The sequence below is a fragment of the Leuciscus leuciscus genome (genome assembly GCF_965113295.1).
Source record: "Leuciscus leuciscus genome assembly, chromosome: 16".
Classification (NCBI taxonomy): Eukaryota; Metazoa; Chordata; class Actinopteri; order Cypriniformes; family Leuciscidae; genus Leuciscus; species Leuciscus leuciscus.
Genome location: NC_138740.1, coordinates 13126905 through 13154687, shown reverse-complemented (window position 1 = coordinate 13154687; position 27783 = coordinate 13126905). Strand labels below are relative to the sequence as shown.

Genomic DNA, 27783 nt, shown 5'->3' with positions numbered 1-27783 from the left:
TATCTGCCCTTCAAAGTGCCGCAAGGGGAATAAACGAGCCCAAATCTAACATGAAAGACCTGTAGATTACGTTCTGCTTGAAGTCCCCAAATGGCTGTGCTACAGGCATGAGAGAGGGGAAAAAAACACGAGCGGAGGAATGGGGAGGTGAGAACCCCCCCTCCACACACACACACACACACACACACACACACCTCCTCCTCCTCCCCCACCCCCTCCCGTCGTGTGCAAGCGTGCTGCCAGTGCTGCAGTCCACAATGTTTTTCCGCGTCCGCAGCTCTGCTGAGTTGTCACCCTCCGGAGCGCAGCAACAACAGAGCAGAGAAGAAAGAAAGAAAGGAGGAAAGATTGTTTTGCAGAGATCGCAGTCATTTAGCCAGCTATATTTGTAGGATCTTGCACAATATGAGAAGAGGATGACGCTTTCCTGCGGGTACAACATCTCAGCTGACTGCGTTTAAAAGCCTTTAATTGAGGCTGATCAATATGAACAGGATGCTGCGGTTCGTAGATGTGTTTGTGGCTTATCCTGAGAGCTTTTTCAAAGAACTGATTTGACCTGAAAATCCAGAATTGGAAACTGAGAGAAAAGCGTGTTGTTGTTTTTTTGCGTCTGCATGGAAGGAGAGCAGAATTTAAATTGGGATTGAGGTGTTTTGACACTGACAGTTTCTGAACGGCTACTGAATCACAGCGCGGGTCTCTTTCTGGTCCTGTGAGGGGACAATGCAGTCCATGGTGTATGTTTTGAATCAATAGATTGTTTGTTTGGTTTTACTGCTGTTATGTGCATGTGTTAGCCAGCAGACGAGGGGACTGCGACGCTCTAACCGGTCCGTAAGACTTGTTTTGGCAGTGTCCTTCAGGACACACAAACAGAATCTGAGGTAAACGGAGAGACATTGAATATAATTACTTTGTGCTGCCATACACACTTGAACTTGTACAGATGCACTCAGGGGAACGTTGTTTTCGCTTGAGTGAGAGAGTACAGCGTGTTCAGTTTGCCTCTGACTCTTAGTAGGGTCAGTAGGTTCATTCCACACAATTTCAAAATCATTTTTTTTGCATTAATTGTAAGATTCTTAAGATTTAGATTTTATCCACCTGTGAATGGGAAGACCCCAAACAGGTTTCTTGTTTATGTTGAGCAGCATTTCTTCAGGTTGATTTGTGAATACTGAAGATAGAATTAGGCTAGCCTAATTGTGTCCGACGCGGCAAACGGTCTCCAAACATTTTGACTGGAGTATTATTGTATTGAGGTGATGTTGTGCCCGGCCTCCTGTTTCCCTCTCCTGAGGGATTTGTCCCAGTTGCGGTGCCTGCTCGGTTGGCCACGACAACGAGGTGTTTGTGTCACTGGCACAAATCGACCAGTTTGTCATACCAAGCCACTTCCAGGGAGCAAGGTGAGTATTGCATGTGAAGATCATAGTTCAATATATTAATTTTATTTTTGTTAGATATTATGTATTATGGTACTTGTTCATTTGCTGTTTGCTGCAGGAATATTTTATAGGTTTTTCCCCTTCACTTAGGCTATTTTACTTGTTTTCATATGTGTCAGCTGGCATTAAGCCCATGCATTTACTTGGAAACCAAAGGACAATTTTAGGAAAATATGAATGTTACAGGAATAGGGAATGAAGTTGTGCTGCCTATGCCTATGGGCATAAAGTTTTAAAATATTGCTTTAAAAATACTCTCATAATAGTATAATGGTAATAGAATACTTTTTCTAGGCTAAGTTTAAAGAAAAAAGTCATAAAACACGAAATTAAATTCATAATTTTATGAGTCACAAAAAATAGCCTCAAAGACAAAAAAAACGCTAAAAGGCTTAAAACTATCATGTTTTTTTTTTTTACGAAATGTTATGAAATTATTAAATTAAACTTTGATTTTATATAAGGCGTTTTACAAAAATTCTCAAAACATTACGATTTGATTCTAGAATTGTTTTTGTTTTAGTCTCGCACTTAGGCTACATGTCATCCTACATTACAGAAGGCTCAGTTTCCATGTCTTTCCAGCTCAATGCCAATTATACTATGTTCATACAGACACATTACACTAATTGCTCCGTAAAAACATTAAATGTAATTGAAGAACCGAGCGAGAAGGCTGCAAGCAAGAACTCCCCTCCCCCTTTAACCTAATTACTCTGGCTTTCACTGGGCCGATTTCAGCTTTCAAACTTTTAACTAAATTGCTATTGATTCCGAGTGTCCAGGCTTCCATTGCAGTGGTTGAAGTGGGTGCGACGGCTTGCCACTGATCAGGAGAAATCTGATTTCTCTGTGCCTTTCGATTGGGTTATTTGAAGGCCCCCACAGAGATGATTGTAATTATGAACTGGGTCTTGCTGCTTCCCAGCAGTGATGAGGTCATGTGCAGAGACAATGACATGGTGCCTTATAAGAGGGGACCAAGATGATGGTGGCCTTTCTTGGTCAAAGAGCGCTTTCTCTTGCCGTGTCATATGCGTTCACCCTGTCCTTGAGAGAGAAGGGAAGAGAGACGGTAATGATGCCATCTTGTCTGTCCTGGGTTCAGTCTCTTGGGATCTGAATGCGGAGACGCCTTCGCTTTCAACTGACACTTCGGTGATGGCAACTCAAGGTCCTCCTGCTTGTTAATGGAGGAGAGATAAGCCTGCCTCTCATTCATTTGCTCTGAATAGGTGAATTGGAGACATCAATAGTTTCTTGAAATGAGGCTACCCAGTGCCAACTGTCAACATAGTAGACAAAGGCATCAGTCATTTGGTACAAGAAACGGTACCCTTGAAGCTTAACAGTACTTGTAGCACAATGTGCTTAAAATTGTTTTGAAAACTGAGCATTTTATCCTAGGGTAAAATTAAAACCCAACAAAAAACAAATGAAGTGTGACTTTTACATGCCCATTTTGTGTTCTGATTTGCCGTTAATTTGTTGATTTTTTTAAAATACATTTTCATGTCAACACACTTCAAAACTAGTTAATAGATTGTCAAAATTCCTTGTCATCTATCAAAATGAGACTATGACTACCCCCCCCCCCCCCCCCCCCCCCCCTTTTAGCTAAAGTGGCAAGATATCATTTGCAACTTAAATGTGGAATTGTGTAAATAATTCAGTAGCTAAGCTCCTAGCCCAGGGTCTGTGCGTCTCCACAGGGCTAAATTGGCACAGCGTCAAGGGTGTACCAGAAAGAGAGCACTTCATTTGTTATTTTATCAGGTCTCTAGAGCAATGTATGCTGGTGATAGATTCAAAGTTTTAATTAAAGTGAATGAGAGTAGGGAACCAGTGGCAAATATGTTGGTCCTCTGCTCTTTTCTTTTTTCAGAATTGATAGTTGGAATTGTGGGCATATTAGTGTTTGGATGTTCAAATGCATTGTTGAAATGTTCATTTGTTTGCTCTAAGGGCTAATCAATGCTTGGTTAGTGATATACTGGGTTGTTTTGAGAAGTTCACAGCTGAATTCAGGTATCCACCTTATTCCTGATGACCTTACTGCGTTTTGAATTATGGGTGGCACCTCCGGTTTGGTGAACTTCCATTCAAAAAGGCTGAAACGAATCATTTCAAATCATAAGGTTTCCCTACAAATAAAGCTGATCCGACAGTTTGACTGAATTTTCCTTCATGATTTATTTTCAGACATCATGAGAATAACATTATACTTGGTATTTTAACGTGACATGTTATAACAAGAATATCTGTGGCAAGAGCTCTTTTTCAGTCGCTGCTTTCTTTTCCTCGTGACTATTTTCTTTTTTCCCTTTGCAATTCACTGTTAAAGTATGAAAAAGGACAACATATACTGCACATTTGTGGTCTGTTCTCCTGAATTTAACCCTCTGGAGTCTGAGCGTTTTTTTTGGCCCTGGGGGTGTTCTGACATGCTCTGACATTTGTGCTTTTTTCAGTTGCTTATAAACATATTAATGGCAAAGGTGTAAATTCACTCTATATAGCACAAACAGGACTACAATAATATGTGAGCCACATGTATGTACATGTTTTCATTTTTGAGAGAATAATGTTTATGCGTGGTTATCGAAAAAACTAAAAATTAAAGTTTTTGAAATAAGGCCACAAAACACATACTAAATATGTGGCAATAAGACTTTTGACTAATGGATATCGTCGCCTATAGTTTTTTCTTCCAAATTATGTGAAAATAGTCTTGCTTTATCGTTCACATAAAACCATACATTGATTTAAATTGATGTAAAACAGGTTTTGCTTGGAAAGCCAATATGCGAGGGGGGCGTGAACGAGGAGTGGTTTACACCTTAGAATACACCCACTCTGCATAATTAGCCATTCACTCAGGTGTGACACTGACTGAGCCACAATGCATGAAGGACAAAAGATATATTTAGAAGAAGACTTATATTGACCATTTAAGATTTTGCTTACATCTATCTTGTAGATATGTTTTGCTATTTTATTAAAACGGTTACAATTACAACAATAATTACAATTTCAACAATATTTCAAGTGTACTCTTTCTTTGTAAAAAAAATGATTATAGGCCTACATTTTATCTTTGTATTCATTAGTTTGAATATAACCAACATTGGAACAGCTAACATCTTAGTTGATGACTTTATTTTTGACAAAAATAGTATTTTATATAGGCCTATAGAAATTGCTAAACAAAAGCTTATTTGATGTGGCAGTATATTCTACAGTAAAAACTGTACCCAAATCTAGTCAACAAAATGTTGTCTTTCATATTTCGTCTGACTGTAACGTTGTTTTCATGAAATATTAGGGCATATTGTTAATTTGCAGTTTAATACCTTGCTTATAATACAAATAGCCTACATTTTATTTCAACATTCAGTCGATGTTTACTTATCTCAGTATAGCAATGCAGTTTGCTAAAACATCATCATTCATTCACACACGCGATTTAAATTTAAACTGTCTTTGCCAGCTGTGGTAAACAGCGCGCATCTCTGCCGTTTATCCATTCATAAACAGAAACCCACGTGAAGAAATTCACGTGAGAAGGAAAAAACTTACTAGTATTCCTCAGCTCGCTCCTCGATATACCCGCACTTCTGAGGGACATTTTCCATTAGTATTATTCCTCACAGCGCTGCAAGACGGTGTAAACAGGTAATGATCTAAATAAACTTGTGTGTTTTCTCGAGCTGATGGGGGCGTTCACAGGATTGCCTCAGCCATTTGCGTTTGAATAGCGCGCGCTCTCCGTGGGCGGAGTCACATTACATCTGAATTAGCTGTAATTAGGTCGACTGGAATCGCTCTCTTTTAATACAGATTTCACAAGATGAGAATATTTGTTTTTTATATAAATTACTTCATTTAAAAGAAGAGAATTCAAACTTCATGCCTGTTTGTCTGTATGTCTGTTTGACTGAGTATTCGCTTAGTTATTGTTAATTTTCGGACGCGTTTCAGAATGGACTACACTGGCAGAGAGAAGGCAGAACTCGCTTCGTGTTTATTTTTCTTTATTTGGCAAAAAGCACAATACTTTGTTTTTATTGTGAGTATACACAAAAATAATACACATTTAACAGAATCGATTGATGTATGAAACTCCTATGGAAAATCAAAGTCAACAGAGTATTTATGAGTTTCTTTTACACTAATAAAAAAAAAGCGAGCTGGTATCGCCGGCGATACCGTAGACCTCAGGGGGTTAACTTACGGTATATGCCATTAATAACTCACTGGAATGCTCAAAGAATCTCTTGTTATTCTCCTCAAATCCTCACGTCTCTTTCCAGGTTTGTTTTCACTGGTAAATGCAATTTATAATCCGTCAAAATGACGGAAATCACTTTGAAATAGTATCAGTAATGCTGAAGTTAATGAACATTTTTGATTAAGGCGGCATAAGTTACATAATACAGATATATATTACTACAGTGATAGTTAACCCGTCCATTATTGCTGTGGAAAGACTCGCGCTTTTGGGGTTGTTTGGTCTGTTGAAATACCTTGTTGATGCTTTTACACTTAAATTTCCTTTTAATGTTCGATGGTTGAAGGGTGAGTAGATTAATTTCATCTCATTGTGACACTTTTTTAACGTATTGCGTTCATAGAGCGAGCCTTTTCACTGATTGTTTACAGCTTAACGGAAGTTACACCCATAATTCGCGCAAAGCGTCATGGGGCGTAGGAATAATATGGATAGTGATGAATGAGGGCTCTGAATACACACATGCTCATAAAATCGCACACACACGACAGTGTACCCTAAACAAACACTTGATACGGTTCCCTTCCTACCAGATACGCCAGTACCCTCAGCTCCAACAAGCTCCAGAAAAAGGCTTTATCTCCACCATACGGCCCTAGGATTACCGCTCAAAATCCTGTCATTCTCTCATTAAAAAGGTGGATTAGAGGATAACTGTCTGATTTGGAGGGAAGAGATGGGACACATAAACCTTCAACACTCCTAGAAGTCAGATTGTTTGATTCGTAAAAGAAAGGCTGGGTAATGAGGAAGGATTAGCTAAATGAATTTGAGGGTATTTGGACACAGGCCATGTCCTAATGAAAGACAGTTTGGAAAACCCAGTGTAACGTGAAGGAGATATAATGATTCTTTCTCCTAGCTGCTGCTTAACGGCTTTTGACAATAAATGTCAGTGTTTTAAGGCAGTTACAGCCTCTGGGGTCTTCTGGACCACTGGATAACGGCTGTCACTCATTGATTTTTGCTAGGCAGCCAGTGACTTACCACTCAGATTAATAATTAATTTGGCAGATATTGAAGCACACCCTTGGGGGGCGTTGAGTGGGCTGAACGCCCACACCTCCAGCCTTGCACTAACTTGATAGAAACCGATTGTACTGTGGTGCAAGGATTTAAAAGTAATTTATAAAGTTTACATGGATTTTCAGAAGAAAGAATCCAATAATGCTTTAAAAATGGTTTTGAGTGGGAAACTAATTATTTATTTTAGTTTGTGTGCTTGAAAATTTCGACTTGGTCTTAGTTCTTCACTGTCTAGACATAATTGAGCTTGCTTTTTGTCAGAAAGTCTGTATGTTGCTCCTTTTTCCTGCCCATTCATGCTAGGATTTTCTTTCTTTGTTGCTTTGTCTATGGCCTCATCTAAACCTTCACCCATAATTTGAGTTGAATACCTTGTCTTTACTGCAGCTCTGCTAAGCTGATGAAATTCCCTGAAAGGGGCATTTATCAGGTTATCTTGGGATTTCACCTTTTGTTGATGCAAGTCCAATCCAGTAGGCCATTCAGGGAGATAAATGTTGGTTTTAGAGTGTGCAATGAAAGTCATGCGGTGTGCACATTTCTAGTAAAGTGAGCAGAATGGGGGAACATTCATATTTGACCTTCATTGATATTCCCTTCCTGAGATAATCAAAGAGAGAGCCTTACTGTGCTATTCATCTTCAAGCAACACAATCCATCCCGCTCATTTCCCCAAACTGCATGGACACGTGCATTAAAAGAATGAGAGGGTTGTCACAGCTTGACACATGATTAGTAGCAACGTCGCTTTTATGGCAAGTACACACATGAACAGACGGATCACTCTATGTAATTTATGGAAACGTTTCAAATGATACTGCCATATCTCGACACGTGGCCTAGTTCCTTCTTTGCCCTACCTATATATAATCTCCTGTGTCCTTCACCTGCCCTCCTGAAATCCCCTTATCCTACTTTTTCTCAATTTTTTCTTGTTCTCTCACCATTTCTCAGCCTCCCACTCGCTGTTCCTGCTACTCTGTCAGTGTTTTCCCATTACTTACCCGAGGACTCTTAATCCAAACATTCTTCACTTTCAGTTTTGTACCAGAAGCCTTTTATTAATGTCTCTTTTCTTCTTCTTTTTTTCCCAACAGTATGCCTCGGCCGGATGCCTGCTGTCCCTTCACCACAGCGAGAAGCCAGAACATGAGGAAGTGTGTGAGTTTCGCCCGTACACCTGCCCATGCCCGGGGGCCTCCTGTAAATGGCAGGGCTCCCTGGAGGCCGTCATGCCACATCTCATGCATGCCCACAAATCCATCACCACCTTACAGGGCGAGGACATTGTCTTTCTGGCCACGGATATCAACCTACCCGGGGCTGTGGACTGGGTCATGATGCAGTCGTGTTTCGGCCACCACTTCATGCTGGTTCTAGAGAAGCAGGAGAAATACGAGGGACACCAGCAGTTCTTTGCAATCGTTCTGCTCATTGGCACGCGAAAACAAGCGGAGAACTTCGCCTACCGCCTCGAGTTGAACGGCAACCGTAGGCGGCTCACGTGGGAGGCCACGCCACGCTCAATCCACGACGGTGTAGCGGCAGCCATCATGAACAGTGACTGTCTTGTATTTGATACCTCTATTGCTCACCTGTTTGCAGACAACGGCAATCTGGGTATTAACGTGACCATCTCCATGTGCTGAGGTGGCAGCGTTAGGCTTTTTCCATTGATCCAAACCATTGACAACCTCTGCTCCCTAACAGACTGCAGATTCTGAAGGCAACGGTTGGGAGATGTATACATTTGTGTATATTTCTGTTCAAGAGTCACCTGCAAAAACAACGCAGACTTTCCAGATTCACTTGTAGGTTAGTATGGTAGATGGATGGCAGGAGTTCTTCTCGAGATAAAGAGGGGAGTGTGCAGGTGTTTGGAAGCCAGTTGAAGTGCAATTGAGATTTTTCCCTTGTACACCCCAAGGATTCAAACACCTCAATCTTCGGAACCTTCCGGTAAAGTTCAGGTGTGGATGACCACATTTATTGTCTGGGATGTCCGGCCCAAAATCCACAGGAACTTGACAAGTGAATCTAGCTTCACAGAATCAAATGCTACATTGGGAAGATTCTAGGCATGAATGTGTAACATTTGCCTCAGAAAACCTATGTGTACAAAAACTGCACTGACTACTTTGGTTTTCCTCTCGGTATATCGAGTGGAACCATGACAATGTAAATGGTAATCCTCTGAATTTCATAGTTGTATAATGGCTTGATAAAACAATACCCATGGTGGAGATGCAGTGTGCATGGTGGAAATAAAATTCACTTGCAAAAATAACTACAGAGCCACCATGTTTAAAAGGCAAGAATCTAACCTCTTTTTTTTTCTTACCTCTTTTATTTTTATTTTTATTTTTTTACTTTATCTGTCTTCAATGTTGCAAGATGTAGATGAGGATAAGTTTGTTAATTTGTGGTCTTCTGTTAACTTATCCAGAGGAGAGAACTGGTTTGTAATCAACACAGATTCAAGATCATCAGCTACATGAAATTACAGAACTACAGCCAACCTTTTCAGATGTTCTGTTACCCATGATCTAATGCCACATAATAATATTCTAAGATATATTTGTACATGATGCTTGATTTTTAAATGGATAGTTGACCTACCAATGATAACTCTGTCAACGTTTACTCATCCTCATGTTGTGTTGTAACACTTTTTGTGGGACACCAAAGCAGAAGTTTAGCAGAATATCTCAGCTGTTCTCTTCCAATGCAATGTACGTGGATGGGGACCAAAGGACAAAAGATACACCATACATGTAGTCCATACAACTTGTGCACTATATTGCAAGTCTTCTCAAGCCATATGATCGCATTGGGTGAGGAATGCCTAAAACTTAAGATGTTTAACACTGAAAACCATGCCTTTCACTTTCCTTGTATGAAAAAGAGCAGCTTGCACATTTAGCTAGATGACTGCTTATGTGTCCCATATGGTAGAGGTAATCATACAGAGTTCAGAATTAAAATTTTTGTGAGAACTATTCGTTTAATATAGGTGTTCCACCTTTGCGTAAATTGTCTTGTCACCAATGACTGTATGTAAAAGATTTAGCCTGCGCACAAACCCCCATCTGTTATTTTCCCATTGATTAAGTGTCTGAATTTGACTGGTTTTGTTGTCTTTGTACTTTTTCTTTCTATATATTCAAGGTAATCTGTAAGATTAAGGAAAGCTTTTGTAAATATATAAACAATTTTAGTTTTGTTGATATTTGTTGTTATTGTTAAGTCTCTTTAAAATGATTGTTTAGTCTAGACTGAAGTTTTGTCTGTATGATTTGAACAATTCCTCACTCTCCCCTTGAGAATGAACCCACAATGCCTTACTTGTATACAAACTTAGTCTTTTTTCGAGTCTGCCTTCTTCTAGGACTCAAAGTGTGTCAGGTTCAGGTCACTATGCTCCAAACCTCCAGTGTCTTGAAAGAGACTTTTACAGAATTTACAAAGTGGCATTATGTGTGGGAAGGACATGGCGTGTTCACAGAAACCATTTCACTTACACTGTTCAAGTATGGAACCCAGCCTCTTATCAAATACCTCTGAAGACTTTGGAGATGTCTGTGCGAGAAGAGCATTGATATCCCTGAATGTGGTTGGTTCTGTGAAGAGATCCCAAGTTTGATGCACAACTTCACACCCTATTTCATTCTCTCTGGAAAATAATAATTTAAAAATGTAAATTAAATGTTTTATAAATCTGTTCTAGAGCAAATGCATTCTGTTTTGTTGATGAATTTGTACATTTATAGACCCATATGTGGAGATGAAAGTGCGGTCAATGTCTCCGGACAGACTCTCGTTCCCATGGTTGTGCTCTCTACATGCAGTTGTCATGGCAACTAAATATGCTAATGAGGAATCTAGCTCATTCATTCCAAGTAGAAAATTCTTTTAATTCTCTTAGTCTGAAATCCTATTTTGACACATTTTGTAGATGACAGATCAAAATCAGTAAATATGTCAAGGTATCTATAGGACATGGATCATTCCTCTAAAGACCTTTAAAAATGATGCTGTTAAACCAAATGGAGGGTGACTAGCACTTCCATCATTTTAAGTTATGTTTAAAAATAGCAAATGTGTGTTGAACAGGATGGAGTACCTGCATGTAGATGGCAAGCCCTGAAGGAAGCCCAGAGCCCTGAGTCTTGGGTGGTGTGACTATAAAAACAATAGTAATGGGAAAAACTTATTTTACACATTTAGCCTAATCTGTTTGGATTTTCAAATAATACACAGATATATTCAGTGGTCTTAATTCTGATATGACCAACCACCAATTGTAGCTTGTTGTAGCAAAACATACCATGTCAAAATAGACCAGCAGCCATCTGTCTAACTCCCATGGTATTTCAGACTCCCCTACACCCAAGTGAACCTAAAACGGAATAAATACATTTTAATGAAGCCACCAGGTGGTTTCCCGAGCCGTGTGCCGTACCTCGCAATCAAGCCATCATGATCAATATTGAGCACCACATCCTAATGAACTGGCGAATAAACAAGTTCCCGTCAAGCACTAGAATCCTTAACATGCATGATGATGAAATGAGCTTTTTCCCATTTCCTATGCCAACCCAGCGATACAAATACTAGCACGTGTGAGTTTACAGGTCAATCACATTTGACAAACTCTAACCCTCATTATTTCAAATGCATTAATCTAGGAAAAACAATATTGAATAGATAAATGTAAGGTTAAAGTTGAGATAAAACAGAAGTAGCGACTGGACTTTTTTTTCTTTCTTATTGTGACGTACATCCGAGTGAAACGGGTTATCGAAAAATAAATTGTTGGGCAGGGACTTTCGTTCTATCGATATATCAGTTTTTGATTGGATGGAGGCACTACTGTCGCAGAAACAACTATTTCAATAACAGTTACTGCAATATATTAGACTCGCTTTGCCACCAAAATCTACACTGTAAAAAAATTATATGATCAATAAGGTATGGCGTTTTTACATTGCTTTAACTCACCAAAATAAGTTAAGCAATAAAAAAATTTAAAAAAAATTGAAATGAATTAAACATCCAAGTTGATTGTCCTTAATTTAATTTAATTAAATTCCTTTTTTACAGTGTATTTTTATTTTGCTTTTAGAGGTCGTTCAAATGTAATTTTCCACAATGAATGGTGTTTCTGCAGAAACCTAATGCTTTGCTCTTGACCTGTTCATTAAAATTTTGTTACATTGATATGAACATTCTTATGGTGAATAATTCACATAATTTAGTTTGGGAAATACTGTGAGACTGGCTAAAAATGTAAATAATAAGGCCGCTTATAACAACAAAAGACCGCTACATCCAAAGACCTGATGACGTATGGCAGCTGTTTATTTTTTAATAATCGGTGTAAGCATTTTTTCTTCTTTATTTTTTGATAGCTTCATCAAACCTGGGTTTGTGATGTACTCTAGTGAGTGAGCATGAAAAGAGGGACTTCTTATGAGAGTGACAGTGCAAACAAACATTTGACCTTTAACCTTGAGTATTGACAGAATCTTTAGTGTCTGTGACAGAACAAGACTAATGGAGTCACATCTGCAATACTCCTGATTGGCCAATTAATGGATTGTTAAAATTTGACTTGAATTGAACTGCTCGCAGTAACTAAGGATATTACATATAAGGCCAATTTTCTTAATTTACAGTATAAACAGCTGTGCTAACTGGCGTTTAGCTACCGAAATCAATTATTTTGGACATAAAAAAAAAATGTCCAAAGACAAGCTAGATAAATTCACCACAACAACCTACATTCACAACTCTGTTTATTACAAATAAATGTGGTGTGTATCTATTCAGAGTATATTTGTGTAGTTCTGTTTTATCCTCTCTTGCTAGGTTATTGAATATGTTGATGTGGCAATAGCGATCATTTGAAATATTAGTGATGAAATGCTGTTTCCTGTTGAACAGGTATAAATGGATAATGTGCAAACCTGCATGGTCTGATATATATATATAATTTTTTTTTTTTTTACTTCACGCCCTTAACTAAATGTCTTTTAATAGTTTTACAACTGAATCCATAATGATTGGTGTACTTTGATTGCATCATCTTGATTTTAGAGTATTCAGTTGACACTGTTCATCAAGACATTTTTGGTTTTTGTACCATTTCAACTCAAATAAAGATTATTTATTTGTCAAACAACTGTGTTGGGGGTAATGCATTACAAGTAACTCGAGGTATGTAATCAGATTACTTTTTTCAAGTAACTAGTAAAGTAAAGCATTACTTTCATTTATAATAAAATATCTGAGTTACTTATCAAACAAGTAACTTAATTTTCTCATGTATTGACTGATAGCTCTCCTTTCGGGAGGGACGTGCAGAGGCGTTGTGTGTGAACATGATGGTTATCGCAGTTCTAGAATAAATGTGAGCATTTACTCATCTCACTCGCACAAAAACAGATTCAGTATTCCTGTAAATAAAAACAGTGAAATGCCAATTCAAAATATTATGCAAATCTGCACTAATTAAATATGTTAAATTAAACAAATATACTTTATGTATTTAAAGGCACACTATGCAGTTTCTGTTTTTCTCAAACAGCGACCCCTAGAGCCGCTGTGGAGTACTTGTATTTACCGTTACTGTCGTAAATACCACTCACGCAGAGCCGTCTCTGTACTCTTCCGACCGCGCTTTCTTCGTCGACTCTGCCATGATTCACGTCTGAAATGCGTGCTAGTGTCTTCCATAGAGGCTGCTTCATATGTTGTTGATGTATGTGACATCGTGCCGTAAAGCAAGTCGTGATTCTCGCGAGATTTGTCGGGTCGCCACCTCTCAAACCTGCATTGATGGTTTTCCCACCAGCGTCCCCCCACCCCCCGCCCCGCTTTGCTATCGGGATGATTCGCCCTACTACGAGTTCTCACTGGTTCGTGTTTTTGAAGTTTGCGCAGAAAGAACTTAACGGTGTCGTGTTAGCGGCCCCTAAGTTAATAACTAATAATCGTTGCGACGGAAGTGAATCAATCAAACTAACTTTAGCTGGACAATAACTTTATTCTAGAGCTGCTATAAAGCCAAAACACTTTACTTTAATTTCCTATTATCAATGTAAAGCTGCTTTGGAACAATCTACATTGTTAAAAGCGCTATATAAATGAAGATGACTTGACTTTAGATAAACATTACATATGTTTGTGTTGAAGTGTTTAAATTTCTTCTCCAGCATCCCATTCTTCTACGATCCAGATTCCAGAATGGCAGCACGAGAAGGGATCCAGAAAGGTTTGTTTGAGCGGCGCCCTCTTCTGTACAGATGTGAATTTGCAGTTCCTTCAGCCTGAGGCTTATTCATTTCATTTATGGTGAGAAAGGGCGTGTTATGGTGTGACATAAATATAACTTTTTATATTAGAAAACAAACTAGAAAAAAGTAATGTAAAAGTAACATAACCAGGGTTTGAAAGTAGGTACCTGTATATGTGTGTGTATGTATGTGTATATATATATATATATATATATAAACACACACATATAATAAAATTTGGATTTCATATATTAATTTCTTATTCAAACAAAATCCTGTCATCCAGCCATCTCCTCCCTTACTCTTTCATCATCCTCATCACCAAAAAGGTGGACAGATCAATACAGTACAAAGAACATGTAGGATGTTGGAAAATAATGTATTTTCTGTTAACCAAATGCTTTTTAATCTTCGCTATTGCTTCAATGCAAATGAACAAGCGTGCCGTTATTTGTTGCGTAGTGACGTGTGTGTTCAAGTAAGCCAGATATGAGCAGATTCTGCGCAATACGCTGTATTTAATATTTCATGATGACTCATGAGTTGAGTATTTGCACTAAATCTGCGCAGATTTGGTTTACATGAACTTCTCCAGCAAAGTTAGTAAACATAATAAGTAACGCGGCAAATTGGCTGGTGATTTGACAGCGTTACCCGCCACAGTTGATTTATACCCGCATAATTTCAAACCCTGAACGCAACCCAATACTTTCCATAAAAAGTAACGTAATGTTAATAAAGTAACGTAACAAAAAAAGGGAGTAACGCAATATTGTAACTCATTACTTTTAAGTGTGACTTTCCCCAACACTGCAAATGAGTATATTGTGTGATATCAGGTGGTCATTATACAGTTAATTACTCCAGACAGATGTTTAATAAAAAATCTAAAGATTTATTTACATTTTCAAATTACACACACACAAAAAACACAAAATTTGTATAAAAAAAAAAAGAGGTAAAATTACTATCTGCTCAGTTTCGCCTGTTCTCTCTTTCACGACTGTGATCTCTGTGTTTGGCAAACCCTCGGTCATTACCTCTGTCTCGCTCCCTTCTGTCTCGGTCTCTGTCACGTTCCCTTTCTCTCTCTCGCTCCTCATTTCTCCCTCTTCCTCTGTCCCCCTCCCTGTCTCGCTGTCTTATGTCCTCTCTGTTTCTATCTGTCCAATTGTCTTCTTCTCTACCCCTGTCACGCTGTCTTATGTCCTCTCTGTTTCTATCTGTCCTATTGTCTTCTTCTCTACTCCTGTCACGCTGTCTTATGTCCTCTCTGTTTCTCTCTGTCCTGTTGTCTTCTTCTCTACCCCTGTCTCGCTCGCCTTCATACCTATCTCTGAATCTGTCCGCCTCATCTGCTCTGTCCTGTGGATTCCTGGGATCCGGTCCGGGTCTGTCCCTTCTGCTCCCTGCCAGTCCCTTCACAGCGTACTTCTCATATGCCGTGTCCTCCTTCTCCTTCTTCACTCTGACAGGGGAAGACGCTGACGTCTCAGTCCGTGCCTCGCGTTTCTCTTCCTTCAGTGCCTTTTTCTTCTCTTTCTTTTCCTTCTTCTTTTTCTTCTTCTCCTTTTTATCTGAGGTATAACAACATGAGCCAATCAATTATTAAATCAATAAAAACGTGAATTGCCTCTTGAAATAATGTAGTTCCACTGACTGTACAGATACAGCCTCTCTTTACCTTTTTTGGGCTTTTTCACGGGTACAGCCTGATCTTCCTCAGACTCAGTCTCAGAAGGTTGGGGCACGTTGGGAGCGCATCCCTCCTCTCGCAAACGTTTGGTGACATCATCGATGTCATCTGTGTCCTTTGGTGGTCGGTAATTTGCGACATGGTCCACACGTATGGTTCGACCCTTAATCTGTGGAGCAGAAAAACAATTCATAAAGAACAAATATATACACTCACCTAAAGGATTATCAGGAACACCATACTAATACTGTGTTTGACCCCCTTTCGCCTTCAGAACTGCCTTAATTCAACGTGGCATTGATTCAACAAGGTGCTGAAAGCATTCTTTAGAAATGTTGGCCCATATTGATAGGATAGCATCTTGCAGTTGATGGAGATTTGTGGGATGCACATCCAGGGCACGAAGCTCCCGTTCCACCACATCCCAAAGATGCTCTATTGGGTTGAGATCTGGTGACTGTGGGGGCCATTTTAGTACAGTGAACTCATTGTCATGTTCAAGAAACCAATTTGAAATGATTTGAGCTTTGTGACATGGTGCATTATCCTGCTGGAAGTAGCCATCAGAGGATGGGTACATGGTGGTCATAAAGGGATGGACATGGTCAGAAACAATGCTCAGGTAGGCCGTGGCATTTAAACGATGCCCAATTGGCACTAAGGGGCCTAAAGTGTGCCAAGAAAACATCCCCCACACCATTACACCACCGCCACCAGCCTGCACAGTGGTAACAAGGCATGATGGATCCATGTTCTCATTCTGTTTACGCCAAATTCTGACTCTACCATCTGAATGTCTCAACAGAAATCGAGACTCATCAGACCAGGCAACATTTTTCCAGTCTTCAACTGTCCAATTTTGGTGAGCTTGTGCAAATTGTAGCCTCTTTTTCCTATTTGTAGTGGAGATGAGTGGTACCCGGTGGGGTTTTCTGCTGTTGTAGCCCATCCGCCTCAAGGTTGTGCGTGTTGTGGATTCACAAATGCTTTGCTGCATACCTCGGTTGTAACGAGTGGTTATTTCAGTCAATGTTGCTCTTCTATCAGCTTGAATTAGTCGGCCCATTCTCCTCTGACCTCTAGCATCAACAAGGCATTTTCGCCCACAGGACTGCCGCATACTGGATGTTTTTCCCTTTTCACACCATTCTTTGTAAACCCTAGAAATGGTTGTGCGTGAAAATCCCAGTAACTGAGCAGATTGTGAAATACTCAGACCGGCCCGTCTGGCACCAACAACCATGCCACGCTCAAAATTGCTTAAATCACCTTTCTTTCCCATTCTGACATTCAGTTTGGAGTTCAGGAGATTGTCTTGACCAGGACCACACCCCTAAATGCATTGAAGCAACCGCCATGTGATTGGTTGATTAGATAATTGCATTAATGAGAAATTGAACAGGTGTTCCTAATAATCCTTTAGGTGAGTGTACATGATGTCAAAAATGTACAAATAAAAAAAAAATATATATGGCAATAAGTTAAAAAGGGCACTGATAACTACTGATATCATAATGAAGAAAAACAAAAAATATAAAATTAAATATATAAACATTAATTAAACAATACATTTAAATTATATTATAAAGTATATTAAATAAAATATAATAATTTAGACTTTTTATAATATGATTTGTAAAGAAAAACTAAAGATATAAAATAAAATATATAAACATTAATTAAATTATATATTTGAATTATATTATAAAGTATATTAAATAAAATAATTTTGCATTTTTATAATGTTCGACTGCATGATATTGTTTAAAAAAACAACAACTTTTATCTCTAAAAATATATAAATAGAACTTTTTTAATATTTGCCTTTTTTACGATTTTTTTGAAAAGCGTGTATACAAATAATGTCACTGATCCACAACTAGGCTAGCATTTACCAATTATATATATATATATATATATATATATATATATATATATATATATATATATATATATATATAAACAAATATAAATAACAACAAATAGCATATTCCAATAGTACACACAGCGACTGGAAAAGCCCTTCACCTTGATTCCATTAAAGTTATCCACAGCCAGAATGGTGCTCCTTTGATCCTCATAGCACAGGAAGCAGAATCCTTTGGATTTGCCCGTCGTCTTATCTCGCACCAAGTTGATGTTGGCAATCTCTCCGTACCTGAGACGCACAGAGGAGGATGAAGCTTGACTAGGAGGAAATAAAACAGAAGCACTGCAAGAAGATGTGTTTTTGATGCAATTAGGACTTACTGGGAGAAAACACAGATGATGTCTCCTTCTGTCAGATCATATGGAAATCCACCTGCAGATTACAACAAATTTACAAACAAAGCTGAACAGCTCAGCATTTACCTAAAATAAATGATCAATAAATACAGAATTTATAAAACAAAGTATTATGCAATTCTTAAAATTGTTCTTCTGGCAAATGAATGCGAGTAATTAATATGAATTAAAGGTCAAATCAGCATTAGTGTGCACATGGTCTTCTAGAGAAAGAGTGTGATCATGCCATTGTCTGCAGAAGAACACGTTTAGTGAAAGAGGCAATGCTGCCATCATCTGGCACAGTGCAAATATAGTCCATCCAGAGAGCATTGCCTACTACACCACAGACCCCCACTAGTTTTTACACTGTCTTTCTCGTAATCAATTTATTATTTTAATCTTTTTATGTGTTTTATTTAAATTATTTATTTATTTAGTATGATAGCTTGATCTTTTATATATATTTTCGTTTTTACATTTTTTACAGTATTTTTCTAATTCAACTTATTCTTATTCTATTCTTATTTATTATTTTTAAGTATTTTATTCAAATTATTTATTCATTTACTATGACAGTTAGTTTATTTATCTGGTGTAAAAATGTCGCATTAACAATAAAGGAAAAAACTTAGCCTAAACAAAACATGGTCAGGTCAAAGTGTCTGAATAATGTTTGGTCCCAAATTTTTATACATTTTAATCCACTGTATGAAGGATTTGTGGGCATAATATGTCACAGTTTACTTTATTTTGCTATCCTCACTTACATAAATTAACTATAGTGTCCTGCACCCACTAGTAATAAACAAAATATAAAAAATTATATCTGGTGTCTGAATCCTTTTTGGTTTGACTGTGTGTGTGTGTGTGTGTGTGTGTGTGTGTGTGTGTGTGTGTGTGTGTGTGTGTGTGTGTGTGTGTGTGTGTGTGTGTGTGTGTGTGTGTATAACCAGTCACTTACCGATGAAGACCCAGGCGCTGTCCTTATAGACTGAATGCCAGGACACACTGTCTTTGACACCCAGTTCAGCCTCTCTTTCATTCAGTTCATTGATAAGTTTCACTTTGGTGAGTGGACTAAAGACAGATAATGAACATATATTTGCATTATATCTTATTTAGTACTATGCATTCTCTCTAATGATGTTTATTATTCTGTTGTGGTCTGTGCATGATGATACCAGAATTACTTATGATTCTTCCATTAGGATGACTTTTCACTTCTTGAAAACAATTAACTTCTTTAAAATATGTCAACTGTATTCAGACATTTTATCCCAAATATCCATTTATGGTAATACAGTATCCTCTAATTATGCAATAACTGTCACGCTGTATGCCGAAAGAGTGGTCGTTTTATGTTTTCATTTTCTTGTTATATGTCAGTGTCCTATAAATTATTCAAAAAGAATAAATGAATCGAGAATAAGTAGTTTACTTTCATGTTTTACCAGATGAATATTTAGCTTTTAGCTACTGCTACAGACACTGAGGCTAGTTGTTTAGCTTTCACCTTTAGCGACATTTCCTTTTCCATTACTGAGGGGTCTAGTAACTTAACTGTATTAGACTAATAAAAAACATATGACAACAAAAGTAAGGGAGATATTAAATTCCAAAGCATAAATTTCAACGCATCACTTACTTCATTGTGATGAGCCGGAGTCACTCCGGAAGGATTTAGTTCCACTAGCGGTTTTCGCGTTTTGCACGTGGTACTACTTTTTCCGGGTTGTTGAAAAGGACTGTGGGATATGTAGTTAACTGACTGTTAAACTCAGATTTCTCCTTTAGCATTAATTGTGTGTTTGTAGCTGAAAGTGTATTTCTCATATTTTGCAACAGGTTTTAGCCTACAGCTGAAGAACTAATGAACATATGAAGCACACTGATAGTTTTATTGGCATAGTAAAAAGGCGTAACACTATAGATGTATAACGTTTACATAGGCTACATGTTGCCTATATACAATTTAAAGGAGTACAAAAATAAATGGTCTACAATAAAATAAATGTAATGGTAACATTTAAATAAAAGTAGAAATAACATTGAAATAGCCTAAGTTAACCTAGCCTATCATTTTAGAAATAAAATAATACACTTATTTTATTTGAATACACTTATTCTAACAATAATTTCACTGTTTACACATGTTTCCTGGCAATTTATGTTTTTTTGCACAGTTTTTAAGTTGTCTTCCAATTAGTGGTTGGCCTTTTGTCTTAACACAGGGAAACTTTTTGATGCCCAAAACCCCCACTCTTGTGGAGGACCACAAGCAGATCATATTTTTATGAAGCCCCATTTATACTGGCACAAAAAAACAAACAAAAAAAAAGTGCAAAATAAATGTCATAACAAAAAGACAACATGTTTTGGTCAATATTAAATACATTCCTTGAATTTTGTCATTGTATGAAGTCAAAGCAAATATTTAAATATCATTCAATATATTCTTTAGCAAGTGTTTGCTAGCCAAAATCTTATACTGCTACAACGTACATAAATATTCGGTTTGCATAGTTCATTGTACTCTTACTGTTAACCAGACTTCCTTTCCCATACTTTTTTTTTTCTATATCACCAAATTACATTTATTTGTGAATGTATAATGGATAACAAAAAAAACCCCCCAAAAAACCAAAACTGTTTTGTTGAATATATATGAGTTTAATCTATTTTACAGTCATCTATTTTACAACTGAAAAAAAACACAAGAAAAAAAAAGAGGAAAGGGGGAACTAAGTGCTATGGTTATATTTAGAATGTAATGTGTTCATTGCAAGCGGACATGTTAAGCAAATAAAGTCTGTTTTATTTAGACAAATGCTCTGGTCTCCACATCCATTAACAAAGCCATTAACGACAAAGCAAGACCTTTTACAGTTTCCTGTGACTAGAGGACTAAAAGGACATCCCCACTCTATTGGCAATATTATCCTGATGTAGTTCAGGAATTGTGGCAGACCTACTATATCTTGTCCTGAAACGCTACTGCCTGAGTGACAGTCGGGTGGTCTGTGGGGTATCTGTCCGCTGTCTCGGAGTGTGTCACACAACACAACACAACTTTAACATGAGCGAAGAGCTCGCAGATCTTGTTCCTCACCTCTCGCTGCCAGCAGGCGTAGACGAGGGGATTTATAAGGGAGTTCGAGAGTCCCAGCAGCCAGAGATGGTTCTCCAAAAAGTGATAAAGTTTACAGTTTGGACAAGACACCTGCACAATACTGACCACAAAAAAGGGGCACCAGCAGAGAGTGAAGCAGCCAACCAGCATTGCAACAGTCCGCAGGGCTTTTACGTGACCCCAGTAGCGGCTAGACGACAGAAAGCGTGTACCCGATTGCTGGGCGGAGATGCGCTTCTGGTGGCCGCAGGCGATTTTTAGGATGTCCATGTAGAAATAGATGAAGACCGAGAGTAGTGGGAAGAAAAACAGGCAGAAAACCACAATGATGGTCTTAGGCTCGATGACGGAGAAGAACGTGCAGACATTGAGATAGTCTTCTTTCTGCATTGGTTTCAAAAAGCTGGGCGAAAATCCCACAAACATTGAGATGAGCCAGACAACAACCAGAGCCCCAGCAATCATCTTCTCATTCATAAGCTGCGAATAGCGCAGGGGCAACTTTATAGCCATGTAGCGGTCCAGTGAGATCAAGAACATGGTTAGGATGGAGGCCGCAGAGGGTGCGAGGATAAAGGTCATGCGCAACAAACAAATGCCCTTCTCCATGGAGGTCGTCGTTCCTTCCAGAGCATCAGTGGCGATGCCAGTGATGGCAATGCCAACTAGGATGTCCGCAATGGATAGGTTTAAAACAAAACACCAACTCTGGCAGCCCCTTTTGCGGATAAGCAAGACCAGGGCAATAGCGACTAGAAGGTTGGTAGAGATGATCAAAATGGATCCTACACTAAGGATGCAGCCCATGGTCACTACTACTCTTTCCATCTTGGCAGGGGTTGTGAGCTCAGGACTGGCTGATGTCACTCTATAGTTCTCCAGTGAAGTCTCCTGAGACAAGTTGAAAGCAATCATTGTTGCATTAAATGTCTCATTTCATTTCAAAGTTGAGAGTTTAAACAGACCAAGATATTGATGGTTTCAAGGGGAGGAAATGGACACAAGGATGTAGATTTTTCTTTGCTCCCATTGGGAAAAGCAAAACTTTTGGCTGCTGTGGTTCCGTTTGTCCGACCCTTGTTCTGTCTGGCTGTCATCCAGGTCCCATAAGAGCATGCTTCCTTCTAAGCGACTATATCCGTGAGCATTCGATTATGATGAACCTAACCTTGCTGAAGTACGAAGACATCTATTGATGAAATCTTTATCCTTGGCTTTTCATTAAGGAGTAATCTCAGGATACTATTCGATTTCCAGATGTTTTAAGAGTGCTCCTTGCCTGAAACGGTGATGAGAAGCAGAAGTCCTTTCTCATGAAATCTCCGTAAAACTCCAATAAATTCAACAGAAAACATATTCCAACTAAGGAAAAGATGTCCAGAACAAGGATTCCAAGTGAGTGCGTCTTTCAGATTCGGTTGGCTTTCACTCAAAATGGGGTGATGTGCCAGTGTCCATTTTGTTGTCCGCAAATCTTAGATGTCTCTCTGTCAGCAAGGGGGATCAGTCTACTTACTCTGAGCAAACAAAAAGGGGGAAGAGAAACTGATGAACATGGAAAGAGGTTTGGGTTTGGAGAGTGGGCTGGGAGGTGGGTGGACACTAACAGCGTGGCTGTGATCACTCATGAGTGAGCCAACTCTGAACAAACAGAATCACTCATGGGTGAATAAACCTTTACCCAAACCATTTAGCATTTTATCATAGGAGCCAGAGTCAATGCACAGATATGAATATATTTTGAGAGCAGGACGAATCAGTGACATTGATTCCGCAATAATGCACTTCAACTTCCCTCTCGAGGTCAAATGAATGAGTCAAAGCCCTCAAGTACAATGGGCTTAAAATTACACAACTGGTTTTTAAAAATCTGCACACAGTTGTCCATTCCGAGGAAAGATCTATTTATAACAGTGCTACACAATAAAGCCTGACTCCCACCGGCCAACAATGTGGTGATGTTATTCATCCCTACTAGACTTTTCACTGCTATTGAAAGTGGATTTTGGTCAGCAGTTGTTGTGCCCACTGCTACGCTCAGCTCACAGAAAGCTCTTGGATGCGATTTGTGCAGAACTGTGTCTACCCCTCGCCGACACATCACTGCCCGTCTTCACCTTGAGGTGGATAAATAAGGAACGTCTTGGGCTCTTTGAAAAGAATACTGAAGATTCTTCAGGTTGTTCAGAGCATCGGGAGAATGTCTTTAAAGCGGAGACTGCTTTCCATGTTGTTGTGCTGTGCGTATTGCGTGGCGTCACTCTTTTGCCTTCACCCGGACAGAAACAACTGTGTCTCGAATGGTGCCCGGTGAGTTTAAAGGCCACCTTAAACTATTTAAAATACATCTAATCTTAATTTTCAAGCAATTAAAGGGATAGTTGAGGCATTTTTTAAAATATCTTCTTTTGTGTTTAATATGTTTGTAGCGACTATTTTAATACTTGTAGCACATTTTTTAGTTTATGAAAGTAGCCCACACTTTGAAATATACTCGCAGTAACTTATTTAATAGTTTTATACTGCAAGTATACTACTTGTAAGTTTTATTTAAGTGAACAAAACATCATACTTAGGCTATAGTTCACTATATATATATATATATATATATATATATACATATAGGCAACATTTTAAACAAAAGCTGAAAACATCGCATTTTTGTTGAAGATCGCGTCCCCCAAAGCTTCACAGTCGTTTCCTCTTCATGGGTTCGACATTTCATTCAGTAATGTTAGGCAGTTTTAATTTATATGCTGTTTAATGTTTGATGATTGCGTTATTTTACATTTGCGTAAGCAATCTTCTATTGTTTCTTCTTCTTCTTCACCTGTTTTGATCTGGAGATTCTGTACTCTTTCAGAAGATGCGTAGTTGCGCTCCCCTACCGTATAGACCTTATGCGCCAGAGAAACGAGGGCGCCGCCATCTTTAGAATATTGTCCCTTAAAAAGAAAGGGGGCAGGGCTACATAAGGTCTATAACAGTGAAAACATGGATAGCCGGAAAATTCAGTCAATGGTGGGGAAATGTAGTCTGGCTATCACCCGACCAAGCTCAATCTTTTAAGATTGAACATTAGTCTGGGGAGTCTGCTCTGTATTTCTACTGCACAAGAGGCGTGACCAACGGGCATAGTTCAAATTATTCTGTACGTAATTGGATAGTCCTTCAACCAATCAGACCAACGATCCAGGTGACGCACTTTGCAGCGAAAACTCCAGGCAGGAAACGTGTCAACAAACGTGTTGGTTTGTAGCATTGATCAACGGTTTGCAGAAGCAACAATGGCATCGAGTGATTTTTGCAGGTTGTGCAAAAAAAAAAAAAACATGAAAGTGAGTGGTATTCACACCCACTCGAGCGATTTGTTTGCTAAACTAAAGAAGCCATTGAGCATCGTCGTTGGTTAAAGGAATTGGATCGGATTAAACCTGCCAATAGCGTGCCAGGTGGATAAGCCAGTTTGTGATTGGCCCCCGTAGATTTGTAACGGAAGCAGGATAGAAGAATGTACAGGTTTCCAGCCTGAGCTGCAGGGCGAAATCAAATCGCTGGCAGGTCGGGCTGGGTTTACCCAGTCTAGGGGAAAAGTAGGTTTGAAGTAAATTCCTCTGTACACTACCAGTGGACTAGCCTACACAAAAAATCAGATACTCAGACTCAGGAACATATCTGTTTTCTTTAGTAATCAATATTTTTCAAACAATGTAAATTTATAAGACAGTATGTAAAACTATGTGAAAAAGTATTTAATAGGCTTCTCAATCAAAAGAGTAAACACATCTACAAGCCAAGTATCCTTAGAATACTTAAAGTCTGGTGGTGAAAATCAAGCTTTTAATGCTGTTTATTTGTCTATGTGGTGTTTTTAATATGCTTTAAGACAAACCGTGTGCAAATTTATAAGTCAACACCATTGATGAAAATGGTTTTCACCATTGATGAAAACGCGGTTTGAAATCGCTGGTGTTTCTGACGTCACAAACTACCTTGTAACCAATCAGGTCAATGTGTGATCGTCAACGAGTGGATCTCTGAGCTGGGCTGCGTCAAATTTCAGGTGAAGGATAATCCACATCTTATGTCCGAGACTGTGATCTATCTATATGACCTTATTATTTTTATAAGTATTAGGCTTAGCATTATTTCTGATCACTGTTGATATGCTATATTTTTACCATAAAACTTTTACGACAAACATGTCCTGTAATATCTTCAATTGTTGCGTATACCGAGCTGCAGCGGACGCATTTGTAAACGACTTTACTTGGACCCATTGTGCGAGCTGTCTCTTTAATACCGCGTGGTTTATATACATGTTGCTGCTGATTGGCTGACATTTTTGTCACACCCAAACAAGAGAAAACGTATCTCAAACCCCGTTGCATACCGTTTCCAGGAAACATGTCGTTCAACCCGGAAACCGTAGCAAAACGTTGCACGCCGGTTTGAGCTTCAATGTGGTGTGAGTGAGTGGAGGCGGGGCTAATTTGCATATTCATAGATTATTATTTTTTCAAGGAAAACACTTTAATATGTAATTGTGGTGATCAAAGATTAGTTTTAAGGGATGAAAGTATTGACTACAAGGGGATTCTCGATCAAAACATTGAGTACAAGTATAGGCCAAATATACTTTTACTTTTCTGTCAGTATAGGTCAAGTAAGTGCAATTTTAAGTATATTTCTGAGAAGTACATTAAAAGTGTACTTTCTTATTTTTAGTTTTAAGGAAGTATGCTAATAGCAGACTTTTTCGTGAAGGGAGTGATGACCGAGTGTTTATTTTTGAAATGGAGAATCATCCCTAGTGAATCATGTGCATGAATAACTGTAACTCATGACGTTCATCACTTCTGTGTGTTGCAGGAATCTGGTATCAGTTGTTCAGCAGCTGTACCAGCGTGTGATGAGGCTCCTACGCACAACTCTGTGACACCACATCTAGAGGGAAGGTGAAACCACAACCAAAGTCTACGGACCACTTATCATGAGATCAGCATTATTGACATAGAACTGTTGACTTTTAAGCGTGAGAACTTTAAAATATATTTCCCAACATCATAAAAAAGGTGCATCTCCTTTTACAATGAGTTTGTGTGTTCAAATTTATGATCTATACCGAAGCATTAAAAAGCCATAAGAGAGATTTACAATGGACGGAAATGACACTTTTTGTGATCTCTTTGCAGGTTGGGGTGTTCATTGCGAATGATGCTTATTGACGTAATGATGACGTCTTATTCTGCTGGTGTGGATTTGTGGGAGCATAAAGATGGACAAATTTTGCTTGCATTATAACATGCAATCTGTATAACCTTATAGAGCAAATGGACAGACAATACAGAGAGAGTCAAAAGGTGATTCTTTGGTTGAACAAAGAAGTTAGTTATTGAGTGGTGTGATTGGGGAGTTCACAGTTTTCAATTAACAAAGTTACATCTTTTCACAATACATTTTTATTTTTGTATTTACATTTTTTTTTTACATTTTGTTTTATGGGGGAAACGCAGACCTTTTATTACCGTTGAGTGATAAAAGAAATGTGTAAAGATGAAAATGAAATAAACTTTTACAATTTCTGATCTCTGAATTTTATTTTATTTTGGTAATCCAATATACAGCGGGGGGAAATAAGTATTGAACACGTCATCATTTTTCTCAATAAATATATTTCCAAAGGTGCTATTGACATGAAATTTTCACCAGATGTTGGTAACAACCCAAGTAAGCCATACATAGAAACAAACAAAAATAAGTTCAGAAATTAAGTTGTGTGTAATAATGTGAAATGACACAGGGAAGAAGTATTGAACACATGAAGAAAGGGAGGCGCAAAAAGGCATGGAAAGCCAAGACAACTCCTGAAATCTTACAGTAATTAAAAAGCAATCCAGCCCCCTGTCAGTGGAAATTAATAACAGCTGGTTTAGTCCCAAATGATGGCCTACAAAAAGTTCTCATTGCCAAGATGTCACACAAGACACATCTCATGATGGGTAAAAGCAAAGAGCTGTCTCAAGACCTTCGCAACCTAATTGTTGCAAAACATAATGATGGCATTGGTTATAGGCGCCATTCTAAGCTTCTGAATGGTCCAGTGAGCACTTTTGGGGCCATAATACGGAAGTGGAAAGACAATAATTTCACCATAAATTTGCCTCGACCAGTGCTCCTCGCAAGATTTCTGATAGAGGAGTGAAAAGAATAATCAGAAGAGTTGTCCAAATGCCAAGGATCACTTGTGGAGAGCTTCAAAAAGACCTGCAGATAGCAGGTACTGTTGTCTCAAAGAAAACAGTAAGTAATGCACTCCACCGCCATGGCCTGTATGCACGCTCACCACGCAAGACTCCATTACTGGAAAAAAAGCATGTTGAAGCTCATTTAAAGTTTGCTGCACAACATTTGGAAAAGCCAGTGAAATACTGGGAGAATATAGTGTGGTCACATGAGAGCAAATTTGAACCGTTTGGATGCCATAATACACACCATATTTGGAGGAGAAATGGCAGTGCACATTACCCTAAAAACACCATACAACTTGCTGTTGGCTCTTGGACAACTCTTCTGATTATTCTTTTCACTCCTCTATCAGAAATCTTGCGAGGAGCACTGGT

The 27783-nt window shown here is 38.6% G+C and overlaps 3 protein-coding genes across 4 annotated transcripts in view; 1 reads left to right on the top strand and 2 right to left on the bottom strand.

The window, feature by feature from the left end:
• siah2l (seven in absentia homolog 2-like) overlaps nucleotides 1-10489 on the top strand; it is a 42761-nt gene extending 32272 nt beyond the window's left edge. The window contains exons 1-2 of one of the 2 annotated variants that reach the window (XM_082141423.1): nucleotides 225-1412; nucleotides 7866-10489. In XM_082141423.1, the coding sequence (XP_081997549.1) occupies nucleotides 1269-1412; nucleotides 7866-8417 (696 nt within the window). In that variant the 5' untranslated portion in view covers nucleotides 225-1268 and the 3' untranslated portion in view covers nucleotides 8418-10489. Of the gene's footprint in view, nucleotides 1-224; nucleotides 1413-7865 lie in introns of those variants that run through there. The other variant, XM_082141422.1, reaches the window with a different exon arrangement.
• Nucleotides 10490-14940: 4451 nt separating this feature from the next.
• On the bottom strand, nucleotides 14941-19774 carry rbmx2 (RNA binding motif protein X-linked 2). The gene is made up of 6 exons (XM_082140363.1): nucleotides 19676-19774; nucleotides 18992-19107; nucleotides 18013-18064; nucleotides 17791-17920; nucleotides 15751-15931; nucleotides 14941-15643 (listed from the first exon to the last, which is right to left on the bottom strand). Exons 1-6 carry the CDS (start codon nucleotides 19678-19680, stop codon nucleotides 15042-15044), a joined length of 1086 nt encoding a protein of 361 aa, XP_081996489.1. The 5' UTR covers nucleotides 19681-19774; the 3' UTR covers nucleotides 14941-15041.
• A 135-nt stretch (nucleotides 19775-19909) lies between these two features.
• On the bottom strand, nucleotides 19910-22724 carry gpr119 (G protein-coupled receptor 119). Its single transcript, XM_082140364.1, has one exon. It carries the CDS (start codon nucleotides 22073-22075, stop codon nucleotides 21002-21004), a length of 1074 nt encoding a protein of 357 aa, XP_081996490.1. The 5' UTR covers nucleotides 22076-22724; the 3' UTR covers nucleotides 19910-21001.
• Between the last annotated feature and the right edge of the window lie 5059 nt (nucleotides 22725-27783).